The 24,926-nt window shown below is 49.2% G+C and overlaps 1 protein-coding gene across 2 annotated transcripts in view; it reads right to left on the bottom strand.

Annotated features, from left to right (window-relative positions):
* Ssh1 (slingshot protein phosphatase 1) overlaps positions 1 to 23,756 on the bottom strand; it is a 51,998-nt gene extending 28,242 nt beyond the window's left edge. Inside the window, exons 1-2 of one of the 2 annotated variants that reach the window (XM_090320328.1) lie at positions 23,676 to 23,756; positions 19,398 to 19,438 (exon numbers count right to left, since the gene is read on the bottom strand). In XM_090320328.1, coding sequence (XP_090176454.1) covers positions 19,398 to 19,438; positions 23,676 to 23,744 — 110 coding nt within the window. In that variant the 5' untranslated portion in view covers positions 23,745 to 23,756. Of the gene's footprint in view, positions 1 to 2,330; positions 2,436 to 19,397; positions 19,439 to 23,675 lie in introns of those variants that run through there. The other variant, XM_090320329.1, reaches the window with a different exon arrangement.
* Positions 23,757 to 24,926: the final 1,170 nt, after the last annotated feature.

Below are 24,926 nucleotides of genomic sequence, written 5' to 3'. Positions count from 1 at the left end.
TCCAAAATCCAGGAAGCCCAGGGCTGTAAGTAGTGAAAGAAGGCGGTCAGCCTGGTGCAGTGGCTCACACCTGTAATCCTAGCTACTCAGGAGGCTCGGATCTGAGGACCAAGGTTCAAAGCCAACCCAGGCACAAAAGGACATGAGACTCATCTCCAATTAACTTCTATAAAACAGAAAATGGGGCTTAGCTCCAGGGTAGGGCAGTAGCCTTGTGCTAAAGAGCTCAGAGACAGCGCCCAGGCTGAGTTCAAGCCCTATGACCCACAAAAAAAAAAAAAAAAAAAGGAAGAAAAAAAAAAAGAAGGGGGACACATCCTTTCTCCCTGCCTCCCCTCACCCACGTGAAACATGGAGCTCTAAGCACTCACCTGGCACAGTCATGATACAGGCTGTCTCCTCGGCAGACCACTGGACCCCCTAACTGCCCTACCCCCCAACTGCCGCACCACATCAGTGTGGAACTACGCCCATCCTCGTACACGTCATTTGTACGTGTGCTCCTCCAAACCCAAAGAGCCCGGCCAGGGCTTCTCAGGCCCATGAAACAAAACAACAATCAAAACAGCTGGGGGAATCTTTTCAAGGCAACATCATCCTTTTTTGTTGTTGTTGTTGCTCATGAGTTTGAGGGGGAAAAAAAAAGTACTGACCAGAAACCACAGCACACTGGAAACAGCCAACCATGAATGGTGACCTTTGCCTTGGAAATCATAGGCAAAAATTCCCCTTAGCTTCCCTTACATTTCCTTTGGAAAAAAGGGAACAATAAGCGAAAAAAAAGTCGGTTAAACCCTATCATCACTACAAAGTGATCACAGCCTGAGAACTGGAATGCCCCCCCAACTCCATGTACCCACCAAGTCCTGGGGTCCTAGAACCCTTAAAGGACCAAGCCTGACACAGCAGAAGACCAGAAACACAGGCTGGGCTCACCCGTGTCCTGAGACCTGCAGATACAGACCACAGGAGAAAACTGCACACCACACCTTTGATTTACATGCCACAGAATGTGGCCAGTCCAGGGATCTATGTAGACACGGTTCATGACTTAGCCCCTGCACGACTGTCACCCCACACAGCCTTTCCTGAGAGGGTCTAGAGTAAGAACCATTCCCAGTGGAACGCCAGGGCTTCCCGGGTTCTTTCTGCAGCTTCCATCACCCAGCAGCCCGGTACTCAGATCCACAGGCACTGGAGCACCTGCTGGAGAGGCTGTTTAAGAAGTCCACATGCACCATGGTGTACACTACAGCCAGGAAGCCATAAACCACCTACCACCTATCCCAGCCACCAAACAAACCAACCTTCCCACAAAAGGATTCCATGTCCCCAGAAGACACATCGGGTTGGGTTCCTCCACTACTAAGAAAACTCTTGCCGAGGGAATTTTTTTAAAAAAAGTTGTTCCGCTCTCCTGCCCACCACCCCACTCAGTGCTTTTACCCCTACAGTGCAAGAGTCTTCTCAGACACTGACTGCAGCCCTCTGCGGAGATCCTGAAAGGTGACAGTTTCTAAAAGCAGCCAAGACAGGAAGACAGACGTAACCCTCAGTCAGTGCTCCCCCTGCACCCGGCCCTTGGCGCATAAACAGCAGGTGTCATCCAGAATCCACGGGCAGGGGAAGACAGGCTGCTGTGGTCATACATACGTACTAATTCGGGCTGTAAACCTCTGAACAGTGGAGGTACTTAGTTGGCCGAAGGAAGATGCAGAAGTCAGAAAAATGAAAGAGGTCCATGACTGCAGAGCTCACATATTTACCACCCCCTCTGGGACATCCAGTGCCGAGAGCCCTGCTGTCCACTGGACACAGGGCAGGTGAGGAGGCTGGCCGCACTTCCACAGGAGTGGCAGTGGCAAAGTTGTCCTTCCACGACAGTCACACCCAAGAAGTAAGTGGCTCTCGTCTTGCTCTGATATTCTGGCTTCAAAAGGCCCTTGTCCCTGCCTTGCAGGATGAAAGGGACCCATTCAGAGGAGCAAAACAGCCTAAGTTCCTCTCATCCCTTCACTCCTACAGCTCTGCTGCGGTGGCTTAGGAACAAGCCATGGGAGTGCGCTGGGAGCCACGAGGGGACACAGCTGGCCACCAAGTAACAAAACACAAGCAAGAAGACCCCATTCTGGTTAAAATCAATGTTCTTTCAAATCATCACACATCCACCCAACAGGGGGCGAAGGGATGTGGGGGGGCGGCAGCTCTGTTACTCACGCCCCGCTTTCAGAAGAGCTTTCACAAGCTGAAAAGACTTCCGTCATGCTGACAGCGACATGAGCAGTCCAGTGACCCTCAGCTAGGAACAATCCAGATGGAGGGAGCCATACCTGGAAGCTTCTATGGGGAGCCTTGAGTATTCAGTATTGGGTCAGGCCAGACTGCAAAGTTAAAGCAAGGCTCGGTCCCAGAGGGTGGGGGCCGTGATCCCCAAATTCACCAGCAGAAGTTTCCGGAGTGAATTGTGGTTTGAGGCCCTTCTTTCACCCTGAAATAAGCACATGAATCACCACAAGGCAAGACACAGTAAGTGTCCTAACTGGAAAGGAAAGCCAGCAGGCTTTCCTCACCAGTAGGCGAAGAACACTTGGGAGGGGGTGGGACAGAGTAGATGATTCTAGAAGGTCTTGTCTGGGAAGCTTCTCCCCGCCAGCTCCCAAGTGATCAGCCCCGAATGACAGAGCCACGCTTTCAAAGTGGGCTTCCATGGACAAGTGTAGACCCAGTTGGCAGAAGCCTGTGCAGTGCTCAGCCACCCACATCGTCAGCTTCCCGCAGATCAGCAATTTATTCTCCACAAAAACAAGTCAAGAAAACCAGGCAAGAGCCCAGAACTCCAATCTCCAGGGACAGCCTCACACCTACGGTGGAATTCTGGGGCCCAAGAAGGCCTAAGGAAATCCAAAGCACTGGCCTGGAAACCCGTCTTCCAGGATCTTCTCATTAGTATCATCAGTTGAGATGCGAGGATGAGGCCCCCCTCAAGTTGTCTGGGTTCAAATGTACGCTCCTTCACACACCTGGTCGTTTGCTCAGTGCCAGGCACAAGGCTGAAGGTGAGGAGACCCACCCTTGGGGGATGGGCATGTGCTTACAAGGAGTGCGGACATGCCACACCACCACAAACGGAACTGCTTACAGAACGAACATAATTTACTGTGCATAGTAATTGAGATTGCTGACCACATACCTGAACCACCTTTGGCTTTAGAATACACTCCTGCCACACCTGGCCTCAGCAGCCTACCTTGAGAGCGTCCTAGTGAATCCTGCCTGGCCATGGCTCTTTATAAAGCTGCTGAGGTGCTGGCTGGGCATCCAGCCAGGACTAAAGACCCTGAACTGAACAGTGATAGAAGCCCTGCGGTGGGTTTCACAGAAACCCGTAAACTCAGGCATTCCACAGTGCATTCTGCTGCCATCAGCACACATGGTCTTCTAGGAAGGGGAAAGCTACTGGGTAGGAAAGGAGGCCACGCTCTGCTAAGAGCCCCTCACTGCCGCCGGAAGAAGCAACAGCAGGCAGCTGACCACTGCAGAAATGAATGCTGATTTTCACTGCCATGGAATTTACTTGCAATGTGAAGTGGGACGTGAGCCAGGAGCAGGGTTCAAACATCCAGATGTGGTTTTGGCTCTCTGTCTCCTCCAGGTTCCCCAAGGTGGTCAACCTGGCCCTCTGCCTTACACAGCTTCCTGGTGACCACACTCCTAGGGGACAGGGCAAACTAGCTTGGCCGGCCTTGCTGACCCCCACACCTCAATGGACTACAGATACACTACAGCTACCACTTCCCAGATACTGCATGACCCCTAAGGACTCATGTCTGCTGGAAGAGAGAGAGGGAAAAGGAGAGAGAGAAATACAAGGAAACAGGTTCCTTGTAGGAAACTTGTTTGTATAACTCTTGAACCCACTGACAGTGTTGGTATGTATGTATGTGTGCGTGTGTGCGTGTGTGTGGCCTTCAGAAAGTGCTGTGTACCCCCAGGCCCTGTAGGTATGAAATCTTTATTTCCCCCCGTGTCTCTCCTAGTCCCTGGAGGATGCGCTCCACTTGGAAGAGCTACGTGGAAACAAGCATCAATAGACATGCGCAGTCCCCTCAGGAGGGGAGCAGCACGAGTAGGTGCAGTGCTGGGAAGCCATGCAGGGCTGAGAAGCCAAACTGCTACCCCTAGGAAGCAGCAAAACTAGAGGCTGATGGTCACTGAACCTAAATATCTCAGAGCCACACTGGGGCTACACTAAAGGCGTCCAGGTACTACGATGGCAGGGGAAGAGAACGGTGGCAACAGGCTACATCTTGCAAAGGCCCTGCTTTGACAAAGCACTCAGGCAGATGCCAGTCCGCCGGATTGACACACAACTGTGAGGCAGACCAAGGCAGAGTGATCACACTACTGAGAAAACAGGATGCTGCTGTGCGTAGCATAGGCTTGGTATGAAGAGACGTAAACTGACCAGGCTGAAGCTAAGGGAATGGCTTTCCCATGTATAGAACTAAGCCTGGGCTGTACTCAGCTCGGCACAGTGACTGCGGTCTCTGTAGGACTCGATGGAAATTCTGGAGCAAAAAGGAAGGAAAGTGAAGTCACTGCAGATGGGAAGTCAGGGAAGCTCTGCTAATTCTTTAGATCAAGAAATATTTACTGAATGTCGCACTGTTCCGAGAGGGCTGAACTCTGAGACTAAGAACACCAGCCTGGCAGCTGCCTGGGGGAAATCTCACAGCCTAGTGGGTCAGACAGGTTCAGGATGGAAGATACAGTGCTACAGGCACATTCACAGGGGCTTCGGAGGCCGAGCCAGGCTGCGGAGCATCACTAAACAGTGGAAAGGGACCAGAAGAGGATGCAGCTTCTTTTGTAAAAAGGCTCCACTGTGGACAAATGTTCATGAATATAACTTTATGAATTCTGCTTTTTAATGTCAGTTCCTTAGACATTTAGCATAAATTGGCTCCTCAGAACTTGATCATCGCTGAGTAAACTCATAAATCAAGTTGCGGAATGTACAAAGCTGAGAAACCAAACCCTAGACTTGTGGCTGAGCCATCAATCTGTCGGCATAGCCGGTTCTCAGCACCCAAATGCCTGGTCCCCTGCGGGCACTCAGCACACATAATCTTAAATAAGTAAATTACAGCTCTGGTCTGAATGGAGCTTTGTAGTTTACAGAGAGCTCACCCAACACTGTTTCACTTAATCGGTGCAATTCCATTTTTATGATGAAAGACTGGAAGAAGATACATGGCTTCTGTGGGTCTATGGAAAATGGGCAGGACTGAGTAAGGAAGCTCCCAGCCATGGTCTTTTTCTGCTGAATCCAAAGCAGGACAGTTGGACCTGCAGCAGCTATGGCAACAGGTAAGGCTCATGGACACAGAACAGTCTCAAACCCTGACACGGTGTTTAGATGGATATAAACTGAAGACTGGAGAAATGCAAAGAAGAATGAAGACTTTATTATCTAGGGCTGGGAATGTGGCTTAGTGGTAGAACGTTTGCTTAGCATGCATGAAGCCTTGCATTCAATTTCTCAGTACCACATAAACAGAAATGGCTGGAAATAGTGGCTCAAGTGGTAGAATGCTAGTCTTGAACAAAAGAAGCTCAAAGAGAGTGTCCAGGCCCTGAGTTCAAGCCCCAGGACTGACAAAAAAATTATAAAGACACGGGCTGGGAGTTTGGCCTAGTGGTTAAAGTGCTTGCCTAGCATGCATGAAGACCCGGGTTCAATTCCTTGGTACCACATACATAGAAAAAAGCCAGAAGTGGTGCTGAGGCTCAAGTGGTAGAGCTCTAGCCTTGAGAAAATCCAAGGACAGTGCTCAGGCCCTGAGCTCAAGCCCAGGACTGGCAAAAAAAAAAAAAATTATAAAGACGATGTACAAAGAGGTTATGCCCTCACTCATATCATACACATTAGGTCACAAGACTCTGAGCTGTTGTTCTTTGATCTCGAATCCCTGGGATTCGGCAGGGCCTTGCTCCAAACACCATTATTCAGAGCATAAGGAAACAGGTGGCTCAGGGGACACACTTGTCATTCAGCACTCCCAAACTGTTCTCCTAAACACACAGTGCTAACTAGAGGGAAACTTGGGCTGTGTGGGGCTGGATGCCCAGGGACAGGACTCGTTACAGACGTCTGTGCTGCCAGGCTATGTATTGTTTGGCTGGAGGCGTAGGCTTCTCTCAGAGAGAAGGAATGTCCAGCAGCATTCAGACAGCAAGAGACAGTCTCTGAGCCAGCGCCACAGCTGCCTCTTTACCAATAGGCAGGGCAAGCAGCCCACTGGTTCACCTAAGAAGAGAGAAAGGCGGCCAGTGATGAGCCTGAGGGGGTTTTTCAAACCTTAGGATAGCCCTGGGAGCCCTCCGGCTGGTGGGACCAGAACTCTGCGGCCTTCCTCCCTCATCTGAGATACGAGGCTGGCACTAAGCCCCTCTTCCTGGGGGCAGAAGGCATAAAAGGCTGCATTATGCAGGAAACGCTATTGCAGCAAAGACAGCTAGCCAGCCAGAAACAGCAGGCACAGTGAACTGATTTTGTAACAACTCACAAATTCCAACAGCAGATCTGTTCCACCGTCTCAGGTACTGAGCACTGTTCGTGTGTCGCTCTGTCGCCTGGGCACTTGTTACCTGGATACAACAACTTCTGAGAACCGTGAGTTCCAGTCTTAGAACAACCCCCCAGCCCTCCAGTGCTGGGTGCCCAGAATGTCCTGAGGGGCAGAGCTGTCTAAAAAGGTAGACGTGATTTCTTTGTTCTGTTCAACATGATAGCTAATAGCTAGAAGGGCCTAGTGGACACTTGAAATTCAGTCAAGGAACCGACCAAGGAACTAGACTATTAAGTATTACAGAGTAGGCTACCTACCTAGCATGTGTAAGACCCTGGGTTCAATTCCTGGTCACACACACACACACAGAGCAACTTTACCTCAGCTAGAAGCTGAGGCCAGGGAAGCTTCAGGCTGGTGAGAAGTGGGGCAGAGGCCTCCCGGTCTTAAGCCTGCTCTGCACAGTTTAGTCACTGATCTCAGTGCATTCTTCCCCAGCCCCAGAACTTTCCACAACATGACATTATTTGCACAGCCCAAACTTCCTGGGCTAAGGCTTTCTATGGTAGTCACAACAATCCATAGCTGTTGGATGTATGTCAATAACTTCAATGTCATTAATCTGACAGTCCTGAGATTGGAGCTTATAATAAAGTCAGAGTAAAGAATGTAATAAAAGCCATCCTCAGGGCTGGGAGTTTAGCCTAGTGGTAGAGTGCTTGCCTAGCATGCACAAAGACCCAGGTTCAATTCCTTTGTACCACAGACATAGAACAGCTGGAAGTAGTGCTGTGGCTCAAGTGGTAGAGCACTAGTCTTGAGAAAGCCCAAGGACAGTGCTCAGGCCCTGAGTTCTGACCCCAGGACTGACAAACAACAACAACAACAACAACAACAACAACAAACCCTTCCTCATATGAATTCATGCATGACTTCTCCTCCACCTCACCACATTTCCTGATACCTCCTAGTCTAGTGCTGTCCTGAGAGACTCAGTGCTATCATGGCTTCCCCTTCTCCCCAGGGTGCTACCTTGCTTCCCCTAGCTGCGGCCATGGCACCCTCTTTCCTCTACAGGTTGAATCACGTACTCAAACTCACACATATACAGAAGACGGGGTGTGAGGTGGAAGTCGGCTACACAATATGAAGAGAAGGAAAATAAAAACAAAACCACCATAGAATGGACTCAGAGATGTTGCATAAGAATTGGAGGCATCGTTTGAATTCCTGGTTTTCAACATGTTTAAACAGATAAATACATGTGTGTAAGCATGGGCACCCACATGTACGCTCTCTAACTTTGCCCAAGAGGGCCCGAGGCCCCAACATCCCAAAGCAATAAACCAAAGCCCAACAGCCTCCAATCCTCTTCCACCACTGAAAGGAAGCAGGCAGAGAAAAACACAACGAGGCCTGAAATATCCGGTAACAAAACACACGCAAATACTTCATGCGCATGTCAGAGGCACACTGAAGCCACCATGAGACAATGACATAATTACCAGGTGGTATGCCTCGTGTACATACAGACACAAATACACAAAGGAGCATACTGGTGGGAACTGGATGTTAACCGAAAAGCCAGATGTGGTTCTCATGTCAGAAGCCAGGCAAAACTAACCAAGAGGGCTCGAGTGAGCATCTGGCACAGGGTCATGTGTTCAAGGCTTTGCCTCAGTCACATGCTGTCCATTTCTGCCAAAGATGCACAAGGCAGCCATTCAAGAGCCGGCAGACACCACACCGAGACACACCTGCTACCAAATGTGCGCTCAGATACCACAGTGTCCAGGTTGTAAGAGGCAGAGGAAGCCTGAGGACTGGGCCAGACGAAAACAGACAGCTAAAGGCAATGAGCCGAGCCGGTCCCAGCAAGCTGCTTTTACTGCAGGAACGATTTCTCTGTAAGTGTGAAATTATCTCAAAAATTGTACAATTGTGGGGCCGGGAGTTTGGCCTAGTGGTTAAAGTGCTTGCCTAGCATGCATGAAGACCCGGGTTCGATTCCTCAGTACCACATACATAGAAAAAAGCCAGAAGTGGTGCTGAGGCTCAAGTGGTAGAGCTCTAGTCTTGAGAAAGTCCAAGGACAGTGCTCAGGCCCTGAGCTCAAGCCCAGGACTAGCACAAAAAAAAAAAAAAAAAAAAAAATTGTACAATTGTTTCCTTTTAAAAATACTAGTTAATTAGATTTTGGTTATGGTGTGCGCGCGCGCGCGCGCGCGCGTGCGCGTGCGCGCGTGTGTGTGTGTGTGTGTGTGTGTGTGTGTGTGTGTGTGTGTGTGTGTGTATGTTTGCCAGTCCTAAGGCGTGAACTCAGGGCCTGAGCACTGTCCTTGGGCTTTCTCAAGGCTAGAGCTCTACCACTTGAGCACCACTTCTGGCTTTTTCTTTTTCTTTCTTTTTTTCCTTTGGGTCAGTCGTGGGGCTTGGACTCTGGGCCTAGGCACTGTCCCTGAGCTCTTCCGCTCAAGGCTACCTCCCTATCCCTTAAGCCATTTCCAGTTTTCTAGTGGTTAACTGGAGATAAGAGTCTCATGGACTTCAGTGCCCGGGCTGGCTTTGAACCTCAATCCTCAGATCTCAGCCTCCTGAGTGGCTAGGATTACAGGTTTGTTTTTTTCTTTTTCTTCTATGTACTTAGTACCGAGGAATCAAACCACTCTACCACTAGGCTAAACTCCCAGCCTACTTGTGGCTTTTTTAAGACAGGGTTTTAACATGTCAACCAGGCTGGCCCCAAACTCGTGATCTTTCTTCCTACATCTCTCCAGTGCTGGGTTACAGGCATGCTCACTATACTGATCATTCTTACTGGCATAGTTCATAACTTTCCCTTTCCTTCTCCTTACCCTCACGAATGGAGTCCTTGCCTGGCCTGGGGCCCTTTTCCTTCTCAGTGTTTCCCAGAACAGAGAGGGTGAGAACAGCAGGAAGCTCTGCTCTCCCAGGGCTTCTCATCTGCATGCAGACCCCCAGGGCCTCTCTCATCCATAGACTTAATTTTAGCATTCTCCAGGGGAGACTACACGTGGGATCCCTGGGGCAGCTGCCTGAGTGGGCCTACCATTGTGGAGAGCAGGGAAGCTCTGACCCAGCAGGATGTGACTCAGCATCCTGCTCCCATGTTTGGGGCAGTGGCAGCCTTGGCAGGAGTTCGGCCTTTACCTCACCTCAGGCCCTCAAGACAGGCAAGCTGCACCAGGCCTTCCCCACGGGTCTTAGGACCACACCCAAGACAACCTGCTTGCTCATTTGTCCCACTGCGTCTCCTGGTGAAGCACCACACATTATTTCTCAGAAGAGTTATTCAGAGGAACTGCTTGTTTGTTTGGAGCCTGGCCTGGCTAAAGTTACCCAGGTTGGTCTCCAACTCATGAATTCCAGGTGATGGTGACACAGACTCCCAAGTAGTTGAGACTACAGGTATGCACTACCATGCCTGGCTCTCTGACTTGCTGATTACTACTTTAAGGACATAATGAATCGAGCCACAGATCTTCTTTCCTGCTTTGAGGACTAAGAGGCTCAACTAGACTTGCAGTCCAACTCTGGTATGTCATGTGTTCCAGGTACACATTTTACCCATTTTGAGAGGGTGTGACCCCTCGGAAGGTAATAAACCACTGTTAGTCAAGATGTCTTCAGCACCTGAGCCTCCATCATTTAAAAAGGAATCACCCAAAAAGAAACACTTTTCAAACCCAGAGCTCGGAGGAGTTCACACAATGACCTTCTTTCTTTTTTTTTTTTTTTTTTTTGCCAGTCCTGGGCTTGAGCTCAGGGCCTGAGCACTGTCCTTGGACTTTCTCAAAGCTAGAGCTCTACCACTTGAGCCTCAGCACCACTTCCGGCTTTTTGCTATGTATGTGGTACCGAGGAATCGAACCTGGGTCTTCATGCATGCTAGGCAAGCACTTTAACCACTAGGCCAAACTCCCGGCCCGACAATGACCTTATTTCAAGCTGTGAATCCCGAACTCTTCATTAAACCTAACAAGCCAGTAATAGCTGTTGGATGGGCAACCCTTTCACTTTGCATGGTTTCCCTCGGTCATCTACATGCAACACAAGACAGTAAGAAGGACCTCTATGAAGCTATGGACAGGGAAGGACACAGTTAAATGAGAAGGAAAATGTCTAAATGGGATTCAAATGCTGGTTCCTGCAAACAGCGCTTCATTAGAGGCTCTGAAATCTTCCACTGGAAGCCACTGTGAGTAGTGAGCACAGTATTTTGTGTCATATAAAATGTTAAAACACAGTTGCCACCAGTCCACTGTGTAGCATGTCCTGTAACAATTGTTACCTCCTTCTTTCCCCACTGAGTTTGCCAATATTCCCATCCTCTTCTAAAAGTGCCTTTAGAAGTTATTTTTGTTAATCATTGTGTTCTGCAAAATAAAAGTATCTAGTGCTGTTAAATTTACATGGCGTTTTTCTTTTCTTATGCTTTAAACCTGTATCTTTACAACTGTTGGGAAATTTTAGTTTTGTTGTTTGTGGAGGAAATATCCATTTCCTACCTGACATAGAACCTGTATATGTAAAGAAAGAAAGCATAACTTTAAGGCCTAGAGTCAGCATTAAAGTGTGAAAAAAAAATTACCCAACTTTATCTTATTTCTCTCTACATTCACCACACCTCAATATTCTTGCTTTCTATGAACTTCAAGCTATTTCAAAACATTTCTGGAATGAGCTGTGGTAGACGCGGCCCACACATTATGGGTGAGAAGGGGAAAGAACTCCTTATTCAACATGGAATTCCGAGCATTCGGCACAGAAGCCATAGATAAGCACCAAATACACACTGACCGGGTTGATAAAATAAGAAGCACCCTTTTACTAGGCTACTTCACAAGAGACACCCCTCCACCCCCGCCATCCCCCTGCCACTGTGGGACCGCTGTCCAGGTGCCTGCTCCCCAGGTGAGTGCAGCCCCTGAGCAATTCCTCGCATTGCATGGGCGGCAGAGAAAACATCGGCTTTGCCCCACACCTCAAAGTCACTGCCAGACTTCCAGTGCTTCTGGCTCCTGTGTGGCATTCCAGAAGGAAGAGAACAAGACTGGGTGCCCTTCTGAACTCTAAGTACTGGCATTTCAAAAGGTTAATGAAACCCACTAACTAATGCTAAACAAATTTTATTTAAGTTAACTATAATGATTAAGTTTAAGATCTCAGAACCAAATTAATTCTTCCCCTCACTACTATCAATTCATATCTGCTACAGGTATAAAACATACACACACACACACACACACACACACACACACACATATACACACACACATTGAAGGAAAATTCTGGTTTTAAAATCAAAGGTTCCAACAACCTGTTTGGTTGTTTAGCTCAACCTAAGTTGATCTAAAAGAAATAGTATAATGGCCCAGATTTTTGTGTTGTGCTGTACTGCTTGAAATTCAAAGGAATAGTATAATATAATGGCCCAGATTTTTGTGTTGTGATGTACTGCTTGAAATTCAGACCTTGAACTCTGCTTTTCTTGCTCATAGTTGGTGCTCTACCTTAAGAAACGCCTCTATTCTGGCATTTTGCTGGTTAATTGGACATGAAGTCTCCAGGATTTTTCTAACAAAGCTGGCTGGCTTACACTTTGATATTCCACAACTTAACCCACAGCTCCTGGCTTAATGGCGTACAAGTTTCAGTCTGTACCCCAGTATTCAAAATTGGGAGCCAGAGACCATGGGGGGAGGGGACAGGACAGAAAGGTACAAACTGCACACAGACTGGCTCCGCACTCTTGAGAGGGAAGTCCAGAGAGAGGAAGGACACACCAGCGTTCACAGAGACGGGGCCCAGCCTCCAGGTATCTCCCCAGCAAAAGGCATACAACTCAAGACTGGATGAGAAGTCTGCGCTCAGAATGGCCTTCGAGACAACTCCACGCTGCCACCTAGTGCTCTGTGGGAGGAGGGGGAGGAGGTACTCCTCAGTTTTTTAGGTAGACTGCTCAGACTGCACTGTGGCTCCACTATGTACCACTGTATAAAACGAGGCTGCTCAACTCAAGGAGACGGTCCTCTCACACGCCCAGCTAGGTGGAGCAGAGAAAAGAGTGTCTTCCCACCAGGACTTCAGCACAGGCGAAATGAGATCCACACTTAAGGGCATAGCTGAGCATTCCGTTCACGTCCTCCATCCCTGCTTTATTTTCCTCCTCTGTGACTATGGGGCTACTTGATCTTCCAGTCTTGTCTGCCAACAGAATGCCAGCCTTGGCGCAGAGGTTTTGTCTGTCACACCCACTGCTGTGTTCCCCCCATGCCAGAACAGAGCTTGGCACACAGGAGGAGCTCAATATACATTTGTTAATAAATGACTCCTTGGTCTAAAGATTAGGTTAGAGGGGTACTGAGGCTGCTCTAAAGTGCCTCTGCTGCCAAGCTGCAGAGGAAAAGGGCAAGGAGGTCTCTTGGTCCTGTTTACTGGACATGGTCCACAACCACTTGGCAGAAAATTGGACACAGTGGAAGCCCGTGGGCCATCAGGTGCCTGCAGGGCACTGTGAGCGGAAGGCTAGGAAGGCCTTTCTCCAGATCCCTCCAGCTGCTGTAAAGGGCTGACAGCTCACTCCACAACCTAAGCTAAGCACAATGGCAAACAGGAGCTGGTTCTCGTGTGTGTGTGTCTGTGTATGTATGTTAGGAATGGATCCCAGGGTTTGCACATGGAGGCAAGTCCGCTACCACTGAGCTACACTCTCAGCCCCCAAAAAATGTGTTCTTTTTTTTTCTGGGGGGCGGGGGGAGGTGTCATGGGGTTTGAACTCTGGGCCTGGGCGTGTCTGGGCTCTTCAACTCAAGGTTACCACCCTACCCCTGGAGTCACAGCCCCACTTCCTATTTTCTAGTGGTTAATTGGAGGTAAGAGCTTCCCGAGTCTTTAGTGCCTGGGCTGGCTTTGAACCGTGAATCCTTAGATCTCAGCCTCCTGAGTAGCTAGGATTACAGACACCGCACCAGCTCAAATGTGTAGTTTTTAACTGCTAAAAGTTCACAACAACTTGCTTTGCAGCAATGGGTGGCTGGTAGGGACTGACACACATGGTCAGTGGCAGCAGGGAGCATGGAAGCCAAACACAAAACCTAGACACATGGCAGGGCCAACACCTCACAGCAGGATCCTCCTGGGCAGAGAACCAACAGAGATTATGAAGCCCAGGCTGAAATCACTCTTGGGCAAGGAAGAGAGGCACTCCAGAGCGAGGACAGGACACAAGACAGGTGCTCAATGAAGAAGAGGACATGTGGCCCGCACGGCAAGGACATGCTGACCTCTGCCCATTTCAGCACTGAGGAAGAGAGAGAAGACAAAACCACATTTCCAGAAGCTGTAGGCAAAATGGGGTCCCCCTTGAACCCCATGTTAAGACTAGAAGGGGAAGGAGTATTGAGGTCAGCAGAGAGAAATGGAAGCGAGTTTTATAGCTTACCACTGAAACCAACTAAAATACAGACCAAGGCTGGGTGGTACACACCCAACATCGCAGCTACATAGGAGGCATGGTAAGACTACTGTGTAGATATATGACCAGGCATACACGATTTAAAAAGTACACTAGCTGTGTGCAGTGGTTCACGCCTGTAAACCTAGCTACTCAGGAGGTTGAGATCTGAGGATTGCAGCTCGATGCGAATTTGAGACTTTTTTTTCTCATATATTTTTTATTGCAATTATAGAAGGATTGCATTATATTCACCAGATAGAAGGTGCATTACTTCACAAAGATTGATACCCTTTCTCATGTCTTGGTCCCCATTTCCCTCCCCCCACCCCTGAACCTAAGACTCTTATTTCCAATTAGCCACTAGAAAACCAGGAAGTGAGGCTGAGACTCCAGGGGTAGGACAGTAGCCTTGAGCTGAAGAGCTCAGGGACAGCACCCAGATCCAGAGTTCAAGCGACAGACAGACAGACAGACAGACAGACACACACACACACACACACACACACACACACACACGCACACACACACAAAGTACGCTATTAAAAAAGTAACTAAAGCAATCAGGCTGAGGGAGGGGCTCCAGTGGTAAAGTACCTGCATAGCAAGGCTACGGTCCTGAGTTCAATATCCAGTACTGCCAACTCCCTCTTCAAAAACAAAACAAAACAATTCTAGATCAAAGGAAAAAACAAGACAAAAAATACCTCCCTCCTGATGCACACACTGGGGACCTCACCATCGTCTCTCCCCAGTGCCCTGCCTGGCGCATAACCACTTGTATACTATGCCAGGCTGAGCTGACTCCCAGGCTGGCGAGGGAGCCAGGAGCTGCTGCCAGCAGTACCATCTGCTCACCGATTCCCACAGCCTGAACAGCACCACTTCCAGAACCACCAGGCTCAGGCCTCGTAGGCACGTGCAGGGAACGAGGGGGAAACCGAGGCTCTGCTGATCATCTATGTCTGAGTGGGAGAGGTCATTTCCTGAGACTTTTCCAGAAGGCTTTCAGAGAAACTGCGAGACTTACCACTCTGTCCCTCAAATGTGCATTTCTTTGCATCTTATGGAAATAGAGCCGAAGGCAGGAGGGCAGCTCCCAGACATAGTGCCTACCCACGGGGGTCCTCCAAGGCCAGAACACAGCACTGCCAGGAGCCAAAACCACATGTGAGCAATACCTGACATGGCCCCAAAGCCCAAGTGCATGGAGCTTCAGACCAGCTGCTAGCCACCCGAGTCCAGTCCCAGAGACTCCAGGCACTTACACAGGTATAGAAGCTTGAATGTGGGCATGGAAGCGAGAAGCTACACGTACCCCTATCTGACTTGGAGCTCATGGGCCTTCGCCTGCTATTTCTCATAGGCCTCGATGTCTGCAAGGCCCAAAGTTTCCCTCTTCAACTGTCTAGATGCCATCCAGCAGGGAGAGAACAAGACTTGCCAGGGAAGAGAGCACTTGCAGTCGGGGCTATGACAAAATACATAGCAGCCAACGGGTGGGTATGGCAGCTTCTGTCACAAAGAAACTCACTGATGACAGAGGTGGGACGAGCATTTTCACAGACCAGTGGAAAAGGAACGGGCTAGGGATGGGGCATGGGGAGGGGCAGGGAGGAGTCCCAAAGTCAGAAGGAAAAACAATATGTGCCAGAGGATGGGAAGGAAAGGGGGTCCAGGAGGGAGAAGCACAGGCTGACAGGTGAACCTGAGCTGCATCGGGAGGTATGGGAATGAGGCCAGGAGGAGGCCCCAAGGAGACAGAGAAGAGGGTGGCAGGTAAGACGCCGGAAACTCAACTCAGGGATCCAGCAAACTGTTGTATATGTATGACTCCCTCTGACTGAAGAACTAAATGATCCCCGCATCCATGGGCCAGGGACCCAAGAACCCCTTTGAGTGCAGATACTAAATGTGCAGATACTCAGGTCACCCAATGGCTTATTATTTGCATGGAACCCACTTACACCCTCTTGTGTACTTTCAACTGTATCTTGATTGCTTATGACCCAACTACCAGCGAATACTCTGTAAACAGTTGCTATTCTGCATTCTTTAGGAAAAATTGTCTATACATGTGCTTGCCGGTAACATGGTAACTGAGCCTGAGTGGGTGGAATCTGGGGATGCAGAAGCAAGGATATAGAGGACTAGGGGTAATTAATGATATATGGAATGGAGGAGAGGTAACCCTGCTCCCCTAGTGATTTTCTCCCTATCAGCACTCCTTAGGAACTCTAATTCATCCAAGTATAGTGGCTCATACCTCTAATAACAGAACCTGGGATGCCAAAGCAGGAAATTCACAAGCTTAAGCTGAGCTATGTCTTGAGACCTGTCTCAGAAAAAAGAAAAGAAAAAGAAGAAAAAGGAAACAAACTTAACAACAGCAGTATCTCCTGGATCAATATGAAGCAGAAAGGAATCTCCCTTAATTCTCCTGCCACAACAAAAACCACCATAGACCCCACAGGCTTGGCCTAAAAATGCAAATAAGGCTCAGTAGTCAAAGGTTAAACCAGGACACAGAATCTTCCCGTTTGGGAAAGGAATAGAAAACAGGATGGTGTCCTCTGCCTGAAAGTCAGGGATAGAGGCTGGGTATCAGTGGCTCACGCCTGTAATAGCTACTCAGGAGGCTGAGATATAAGAATTGCATTCATAAAAATAAATAAATAAATAAATAAAAAGAATTGCATTCATAACTTGCCTGAAGAGGAAAGTCTGTAGATGAACCAAAGAGCTGGCAGTGAAGCTGTGGCTTAAGTAGTAGAGACTTGAGCAAAAGAAGCTCAGGGACAGTGCTGAAGCCCTGAGTTTAAGCCCTGGGACCAGCACAAAAATAAAAGTCAGGCCAGGCACAGGTGGCTCATGCCAGTAATCCTAGCTACGTAAGAGGTTGAGATGTGAGGATGGCAGTTCAAAGCCAACTTGGGAAGGAAAGTCTGTGGGAATCTTATCTTCAGTTAATCACAGAAACAGCTAGAAGTGGTACTGTAGTTCAAGTGGTAGAATGCTAGTCTTGAGGGAAAAAAAGAGCTTAGGGATCGTGCCCAGGCTAAATAAAATTAGCAAAACAAAAAACAAAAAACCACCAGGGATGAGCTGTGAAGCCAACCAAATCAGGACTCATCTCATCCTGAATAAAGCTTCTGGTGTTCCCGATGGCACTGGAGACCTGCTGGGAGTCCAAAGTGAGCTGATGTCCCAGGAAGCACATGCCTGGAGTTAGCCAGAGTCCTGGGTTCTTGGCCTGGCCCTGAGCCACCTGGGTACCCTGAGACAAGTGCCCTCACCTGCAAGTCCACGACAGTTAGTTTACCAGGACAAATAGCCCGGACTCCAGAAAGGCTGCATGATCTTCCTGAGGTTTAGAGGCAATGAAGCCCACATGCTTCCCACCTGGAGTAAGTTAAAAATGCCTTCCTTTGGGGCTGTTTTGAGGATAAAACAGGACAACATATAAGGCTGGGGTGAGGTGAGTTCCAATCTATCCTTTTGGTCCAGTCCCCTCCAGGCAAGGAAGGGCCTTAGTCAGTGAAAGATGACCACATCCCCATTTCTACACACACACACACACACACACACACACACACACACACACACACACACACACAGTGAAAGATGATCACATCCCCATTTCTACACACACACACACACACACACACACACACACACACACACACAGAGCTCCTAACTGCACACTCCTCTAAAGACCAAGCAGTCAACTAAGGAAGGGTAATTAACAGACCAATTCACTACCCATAGACCGGAGTCTGGAAAGGAAGGGGTAGGTGGAAGAGAGAAGGAATTCTGACCCCAGGAAAGGGCTGTGCGTGCAAGGGGGGGGGGGGAGTTGGGTAAGGCACACAGCTGCACAGCCCCTGAGGGCCTGTCCCGGGGGTCAGCAAGCTCCTCTCCCAGTTCCTGTCTGGATTCCATTCCCAACCCCCCCCCTCCTTTCCTCCACCAAAGGCTAAAGCAGCAAGACCCATTACTGCCCCTTCTTGGGAGCACAGAGGCTTCAGCTTCTACCTTCAGAACTCAGGCCTTGCCCCTGACCAGCCCCAAACCCTAGTGTGAAAGAGGCAATTTGTCTTGTGTCCTGAGCCTAAGTAACATTCTAAAGAAGACCCAGCCACTATGAAGAGACATCTCTGTTTTCTGCAAGCTAGTATTTCCCTAGCCCTGTAATCTTTGCCTCAATCACCTCCCTTCGCTCCAACCCAGGAAAACTTCAAAGACAGGACGAGCACGTTTCCCCCGCGTCTGCAGGAGTTTAGCCAAGAGGACATCCTGCTCTCCGCGATGAATGGCTGACCCCCATTTCTGAATACTTCCAGTTTCCTCTCCCAACTAATGCTCTTCCTCCTCATAAGATAAAAACAGATATTTGTTTTTAAGGAATGAAATTCCTGACGGTTTGTTTATGGTGCTGATGTTCTAAGGCTCGACTTTAAGCTGGCCTCCATGCTATAAAGGAATGTTCCATAATGAAGTGAGTGCCTGCTCTTCTGTAAACCAGCAAATACCAGAGCAAGGGGAAGGTCCTCATTTCTGGCTAAGAAAAACCAAATGTATTCGTGTCCACTAGTGAATACAGAAAACAGAACTACATCTTGGGGATTTTTTTAAAAAAAAAGCATAGATAGCTGAAGATTTCTCACACATTCATGCAAATAGCCTACCCCTGAATTACATGATTAACTCAAGAGGCTAAAGATCAATTTCAAACTGGCCATATATTTAACCAGAAAGGAAAAGCTAATTCAAACAGAATACCAAAGTGAGTGCATACTATAAAGGCTATGTTTTTAATGACACAGGAAAATACACCACAATGCTTAGCACACTAAGATGGTACTATAACTGCAACATCTTCTTTCTAAACATGATATACTGTTATTACAGCAGTTTAAAAGGTGGAGGACAGAGCTCAGTAATACAGCTCAATAAGTCTGAGGTCCTGGGTTTGATCCCTAGCATCATCCGCTCCCACTGTCTAGTTCAACAAAGCCTGTCTATGGTTAATATATTCAATTATTATTTTTCATTTCATTTCATTTTGAGACAAGGTCTTGCCATGTAGCCCAGGCTGGTATTGAATCCATAATCCTCCTGCCTCAGTCTCCCAAACTGCTACAATTCCAAGCACGTCCTCACCCAGCTTTTAACACTATACAGTTTTAACACTATGCAGTTTTGTAAAGCATGACTTTTGTTTTATGTAACATTTTAAAAACATGAAAAAAAAAAAGAACAAAAAAACCCAGTGCATTCCTGGGGTTTTCCCTTCCCAAAGGTATGACTAGAAGGAAGGCTGAGGAACCCAAAAACAGTGTGCTTACCTGAGGTTTAACTTTCGCTCTTCATCGCTGCCAGCCTCCAGCTACAGAGAAAGAAAGAGAATGTCACACCAGACGCACTCTCAGGCGGCCTCCGCACCAGCTCACATTCTCTTCCCCAGTGTCCGGAGAACAGATAAAGACATCCAGGAAACCTGGCTACTTCTGAACAGCCCTGCCCTTTCCTCCCCAACCTGCTCTGCCACTCCTTTTAGGAATTTCCAGATTTCCAAATGTTTCCCCACATTCGTGGCACCATCTGGGGAACTGACCCCTGTGAACACGGGATTTCCTACCCTAGCGTCATTACCAACTGTCAAGCCCTCGGCTTTCAACTTCCCAAACGTGCTCTGGATCCTATCCTGTTTTGCTTTCAAGGAGAGGAGCTAGGGTCTTAAGATAATGTATAGCTTTTGTCAAAAGACAGGCAACCGCTGAACAAGGAACACCATTTGAATTCCAAGCCAGCCTGGGCTACAGAGTTGACCCTGTCTTCAAAAAAAAAAAAATCTCACACCAGGTATAGTGAGCGTCTCATGCCTATATAGTCCTAGCTTCCTGGGAGAATCATGGTCCCAGGCCAAAAGAAGTTCTTGAGATTCTATCTCAACTAACATCTAGGTGCAGTGGTAAACTCCTATCATCACCAGTAACACAGGGAAGCACAAGTCAGAGGATCAGAGCCCAAGCCAGCCTGGGCAGAGAGTGAGACCATTCTTTGGACATCCTAATGAATGAAGTCAGTAAATCACACCTGAAATCTGAGCTACTTAGGAGGCTGAGACAGAGACTCCACCGCCAATTAACTAGCAAAAACATGCTGGATTAGAGGCTCACAAGGTAGAGCAAGGTATGAACAAGACCATGAGACCCTGAGTTCAAGCCCTGGTATTGTTACACACACACAAAAAGAAAAAAAAAAACAATGCAGGAAGAGACTAGTGGTGTGGCTCAAGTAGTAGAGTGCCTGCTTAGCACGTGGGAGGCCCTGAGTTCTATCCCCAGTACCACAAATATAAAGAACTTAAAAATTCCAAATAAGTAAATAAAACTCCATCCCAAAGGTGGCTGCACATTTATGACTGCACAGCTACTAAGGAGACTGAGGCAGGAAGATCCTTGAGTTCAGGAGTTCGAGACCAGCCTGAGCTATACAACTAAAAGATTGTCTCAAAAAATAAAAACAAAATCAGACCATTTCAGCAAACCATGTACCATGGAAAGCAGCCAGGAGTCAAACTGTGGCACTCAAAAGCTCCTGCTGGTTCTCAAAAGGACTTAAATGCTTAATATGAAATGTTGGAGGCGTTTGGAGTTTATTTATATAATTGACAGAATTTATTCAATATTTTCTAAAAGCCGAAGGCCAAGAGGTTGATCCAGAATTAACTCTGATTTCAGCCTCCATCACCATTTTTTTTTTTTTTTAAGAAGAATTCACATCCCCAGGGCTGCTGCACCACAGGGCCTTGGCATATCTCCATGAGACACAGAGGTGCCCATGGAACGGGATGAGAATCCTGGATCAGCATCTCGGTCAGGAGAGATGCGAGGCTGACTGGCAGAAAGGGGGCCAAAGCCAAGAGCAAAAGAACAATCCTGAGTTTTAAGAAGGGAGGCATCTGAGCCAAAAGAACCACACACTGGAAAGTGGCCACCTTAACCAAGAATGAGCCCACCAGGGGCCCTACATGAAGAGATCTGGAGGGAATGATGTGGCCTCGTGTACCTGGGCTCCTTTCCCAACGTGTCTTATCGGACACTTAAGGACAGTGGGCAAGCAGGGGAAGGCTCTGCTGACTGCTGACCACAGAGCTGGGCCATCAGTTCTGCAGGGCAGCAAACAACACAGCCACAGGAACAACGAAGGCAGACCCCAGGCCGGTGTGGCAAGTCCCCTGCACCAGAAACACTGAGCAATGTCCACTGTGGATTTTGGAGGTGCTATTGCTATCTAGTGAATAGTGGATGGGAGACTCTAAAACAATCCACAGGACAGGGCACCCTCTCTACCACGGAGAATGTTCTGGTCCCATGTATTAGAAACCTCCCTGACAGTGCCTGGAGATCTGCCCGTGAAAATTTAGTCACTTTGAATACTGGTCAAAAATAACAATGTTAGCCATCCCTTCCTGCAGACCGCTGATTTATCTGAGCCTCTGTGCTGTCTGTTCTCACAAAGGACTTGAGATTAGGTTAACAGGAAAATGACATACATAAGATAATTAAAGAATGAGGAAAAAAAAAAATCAAGAGAGGAGCTGCTTTAGGCCAGAGGGCTGTGATTTCCCTGGGTTTCCCACACGTAGCCAGCCTGATGGTGTCAGGAAACTGTTCTGACTCACAGAAGGAGTTGTATTTTGATGAGTGATGCAGTGATTTGTGGGTACAGACTTCTCCGTCACCCTCTGAGGTATTCCAGTGAAGAGCAATGTATGGACAGTTATTCTCCAGAAGCTACAGATGCCAAAGAACCCCATAAGAGGTAATGTGGATATCTGGATGAGCTGAGGCCCAAAGGGGGAAGCAGCTGGAAGAAGGATGGATCAGTCTGGAAGACAGTCTTGTCTTCCAAGTTATATCCCAGCCTCTGCTCTCTCATGGGGCAAGATATGTGCCAATGTACTGACGTAAAAGAAGAGCTGGCTCCAGTTTTAGTCTGTTGATGTCACTGGCACTTGGTAATACATAAATGTTTTATACTATAAAATGTGTCTAACAAAAATAAGCAAAATGTAGTACAACCAGAGTATTATTCAGCCACCAAAAAGGAATTAAATGCTGGCACATACAATGGTGAAGGAACTTTGAAACCATGAAGCTAAGAAGCCAGACAAAATAAGGCTATATAATTTATGAATTTTCTTGGATGAAATGGTCAAAACTGGCAAATTGAGGGCAGGGGAAGGGGACAGGCAGACAGACAGAGAGGGAGTAGGGAGAGGGAGAGAAAGAGGGAGAAGGAAAGGGAGACAGGGAGAGAGGATTAGTGGGCAATAGTTAATGGCTATGATTGCTTTCTGGGGTGATGAAAAGGCTCTGAAATTAGTGATAATGGTTGCACAATCCTGTGAATATACTAAAGAACCACCAAATCGTGCACTTTAAACAGTGAGCAGACAGTACATTAATTGTATCCCCACTGCAGAATAAAAGAGGAACCGAAAACTGTGTCTAACAAGTGCTAGGTTTTATAAGGGACATGGAGGTGGGAATCAGAGAACCAGACCAAGAGGCTCTGCCACTCCTGGTAGCCAGGCTCTTCTCCCCAGCTTCCATTAGTTTTTGTGAAAAGAATGTGAGATTAAGTGCATTAAAGTATTTTGTAAACTTCCAGACTGGCAGTAACAGGAGTGATTAGGAGAACAGAGAGCTGCAGGGCAGGGTCCCCACTGCAACCTAACCTTTTGGTTGCAGAAAGAGACCACCAATATTCTTTTGCCTCTAGTCAACAGGGGGAAAGGGGTGCTGATGGTAAGAACCCTTTAGTCTGCAGAAAAACTCCTGAGAGGAGGACGAGGGGAGGCTCAACCTCACAGCCACTTTGCAAAAGTTCCTGGCAGTCCCATTAAAGAGAAGCTGAAGAGCTCTAAGGGGGGAAGAACAGATCAGATCCTCTTTTCGGTCTCCCAATGTCATCTACAACGGCTTCTCATGTGGACAGTCAACTGGCTGTCCCCGGGGTCGGCCTCCCCCAGATGTTGGCTGGCAACTTCCTTGTCCTGCTCCTCCTGTCTTCTCTACACAGAGCGGAGGGCTCCTGTGGTCTTCAGATGGCTAGGAATTTAGAACAGGGGCCTAAAGGGCTCTCCAGGAGGTGAACCAACCTTCAGCTCGGAGGACGGGGCCCCGGCTTTGGGCAGAGCGCCCAAACTCACGGAGGGGGACACTTTGCCCCAATTATTCCAGAAAACATGGAGTCCACTAAACACGAGCCTGGTCACCAGCACAAAGCAGTTAGTTATACGCCCTCTGCCCTGCTGCACCCCGAAACCCCCAAGCCCCAGAATGGCCTAGCAACCACGCCGATGCCCAGCCACCGGAGCAGGCTCAGGGATGGTCACGCCGGGACACGGCAGCCAGGGCCCCAGCCTCGCGGCCCCGCCGGGCCGGGCGCGGGTGGGCAGGGGCCCCAGGCCACACGCATGCTCAGACCCGCGGGAAAGGGGCCTAGACCCGCCCCCCAGGCCGCCCCCGCCGGGTCCCCGCCAGTCACCCGGGGGCCCGGGCCCGTCCCCTCCCTGCGCGCGCGGCCCAGGCCCGGCGCCCGCCCCGGCTCACCTCGCTGTTGCTGGCCGAGGAGGAGGCGGCGCTGGGCGTGGGCGAGCGCTGCAGGGTCACCAGGGCCATGGCTGCCGCGTGGGGCGCGGGCGCCGCCGGGGCCTGGAGCTAGAGACGCCGCCGACGCCGCCGGGCCGAGCCCGGGGCCTCCAGGAGCCGCGCGCGGGCGGGCGGGCGGCCGGGCCGAGCCGGGCCAGGCCCGCCCCTCGCCCTCAGCGTCCGTCGCCCCCGCCCCGCCGCCTCCCGCGCCCGCGCCGGCGCGCGCCCCGCCCGCTGAGCCCGAGGGGTTGGCGGAGCGGAAGGGGGCGGGGGCCGAGGGAGAGGGGGCGGGGCCTCGAGGGCGGGTTGGAGGCGGGGCGGAGCCGAGGGGGCGGAGCTGAGCAGACTGTGAGGGGTGGGGCTACGTGAGCGAGAGGGGGCGGGGCTGAGCAGAGGAGGAGGGGGCGGGATGGAATAGGCAGAGGAGGAAATGAAAGAGGGGCGGGGCTGAATCGATGGATGGGAACACTACGCATGCGCAGAATCCTAGGCGGCGGTGGCGGCTGCTGGCTGTCTCTCCTTTGCCTCAACTGGCCCAGGTACCCGCGGGTGGGCGGGGCCGCGGCCAGGATGAGGACCGCCCCCGGAAGTCGGCCTGTCGAGCCGGCCAGGGCTGGGAAAACTGAGTGGTCCAGATTCTTCATGGGATGAGACACGCAAGCACTCAGAAATGCTAGACTTTGCAGAAATTAACTTCGCTGGTGCATTCATTTATAAACTATTCGTTGATCTTCTATTCAATACGGCATTGCGTATACAGAAGCGAGCAAAGTTTAGATTAGGTCCATTGTTAGAACTTGATGGAGGTTCCTTAGATTATTAAATGCACTTGGAAATGAGTTTGCCACCTGTCATCATCCTAGCTACTCAGGAGGCTGAGATCTGAGGATCATAGTTCAAAGCCAGCCTGGATAGGAAAGTGTGTGCAACTCTAATTTCTAATTAACCACGAGAAAACCAGAAGTGGCACTGTGGTTCAAGTGGTAAAGTGCTAGCCTTAAGTGAAAGAGCTCAGGGACAGCACCCAGGCCCCAAGTTCAAGCCCATGACTGAAAAAAAAAAAAATAAGATTAGGTTGCTTGTGAATGAGGCTGGTTCTGTGGTAGAGCGCTTACCGAGGATGCTCCAGGCCTAGGATTTGAAAGCTTTCATTCTATGTGTCTAGAAACCCTTGTGAAACTGGAATTTTGGACCCCTGGCTCAAACTCCAGA

This window comes from Megascapheus bottae, chromosome 28, assembly GCF_031878675.1.
Source record: "Megascapheus bottae isolate mThoBot1 chromosome 28, mThoBot2.hap1, whole genome shotgun sequence".
Lineage (NCBI taxonomy): Eukaryota > Metazoa > Chordata > Mammalia > Rodentia > Geomyidae > Megascapheus > Megascapheus bottae.
Note: the sequence above shows the minus strand (reverse complement) of the source record. Positions and strands in the feature narration are given on the sequence as shown.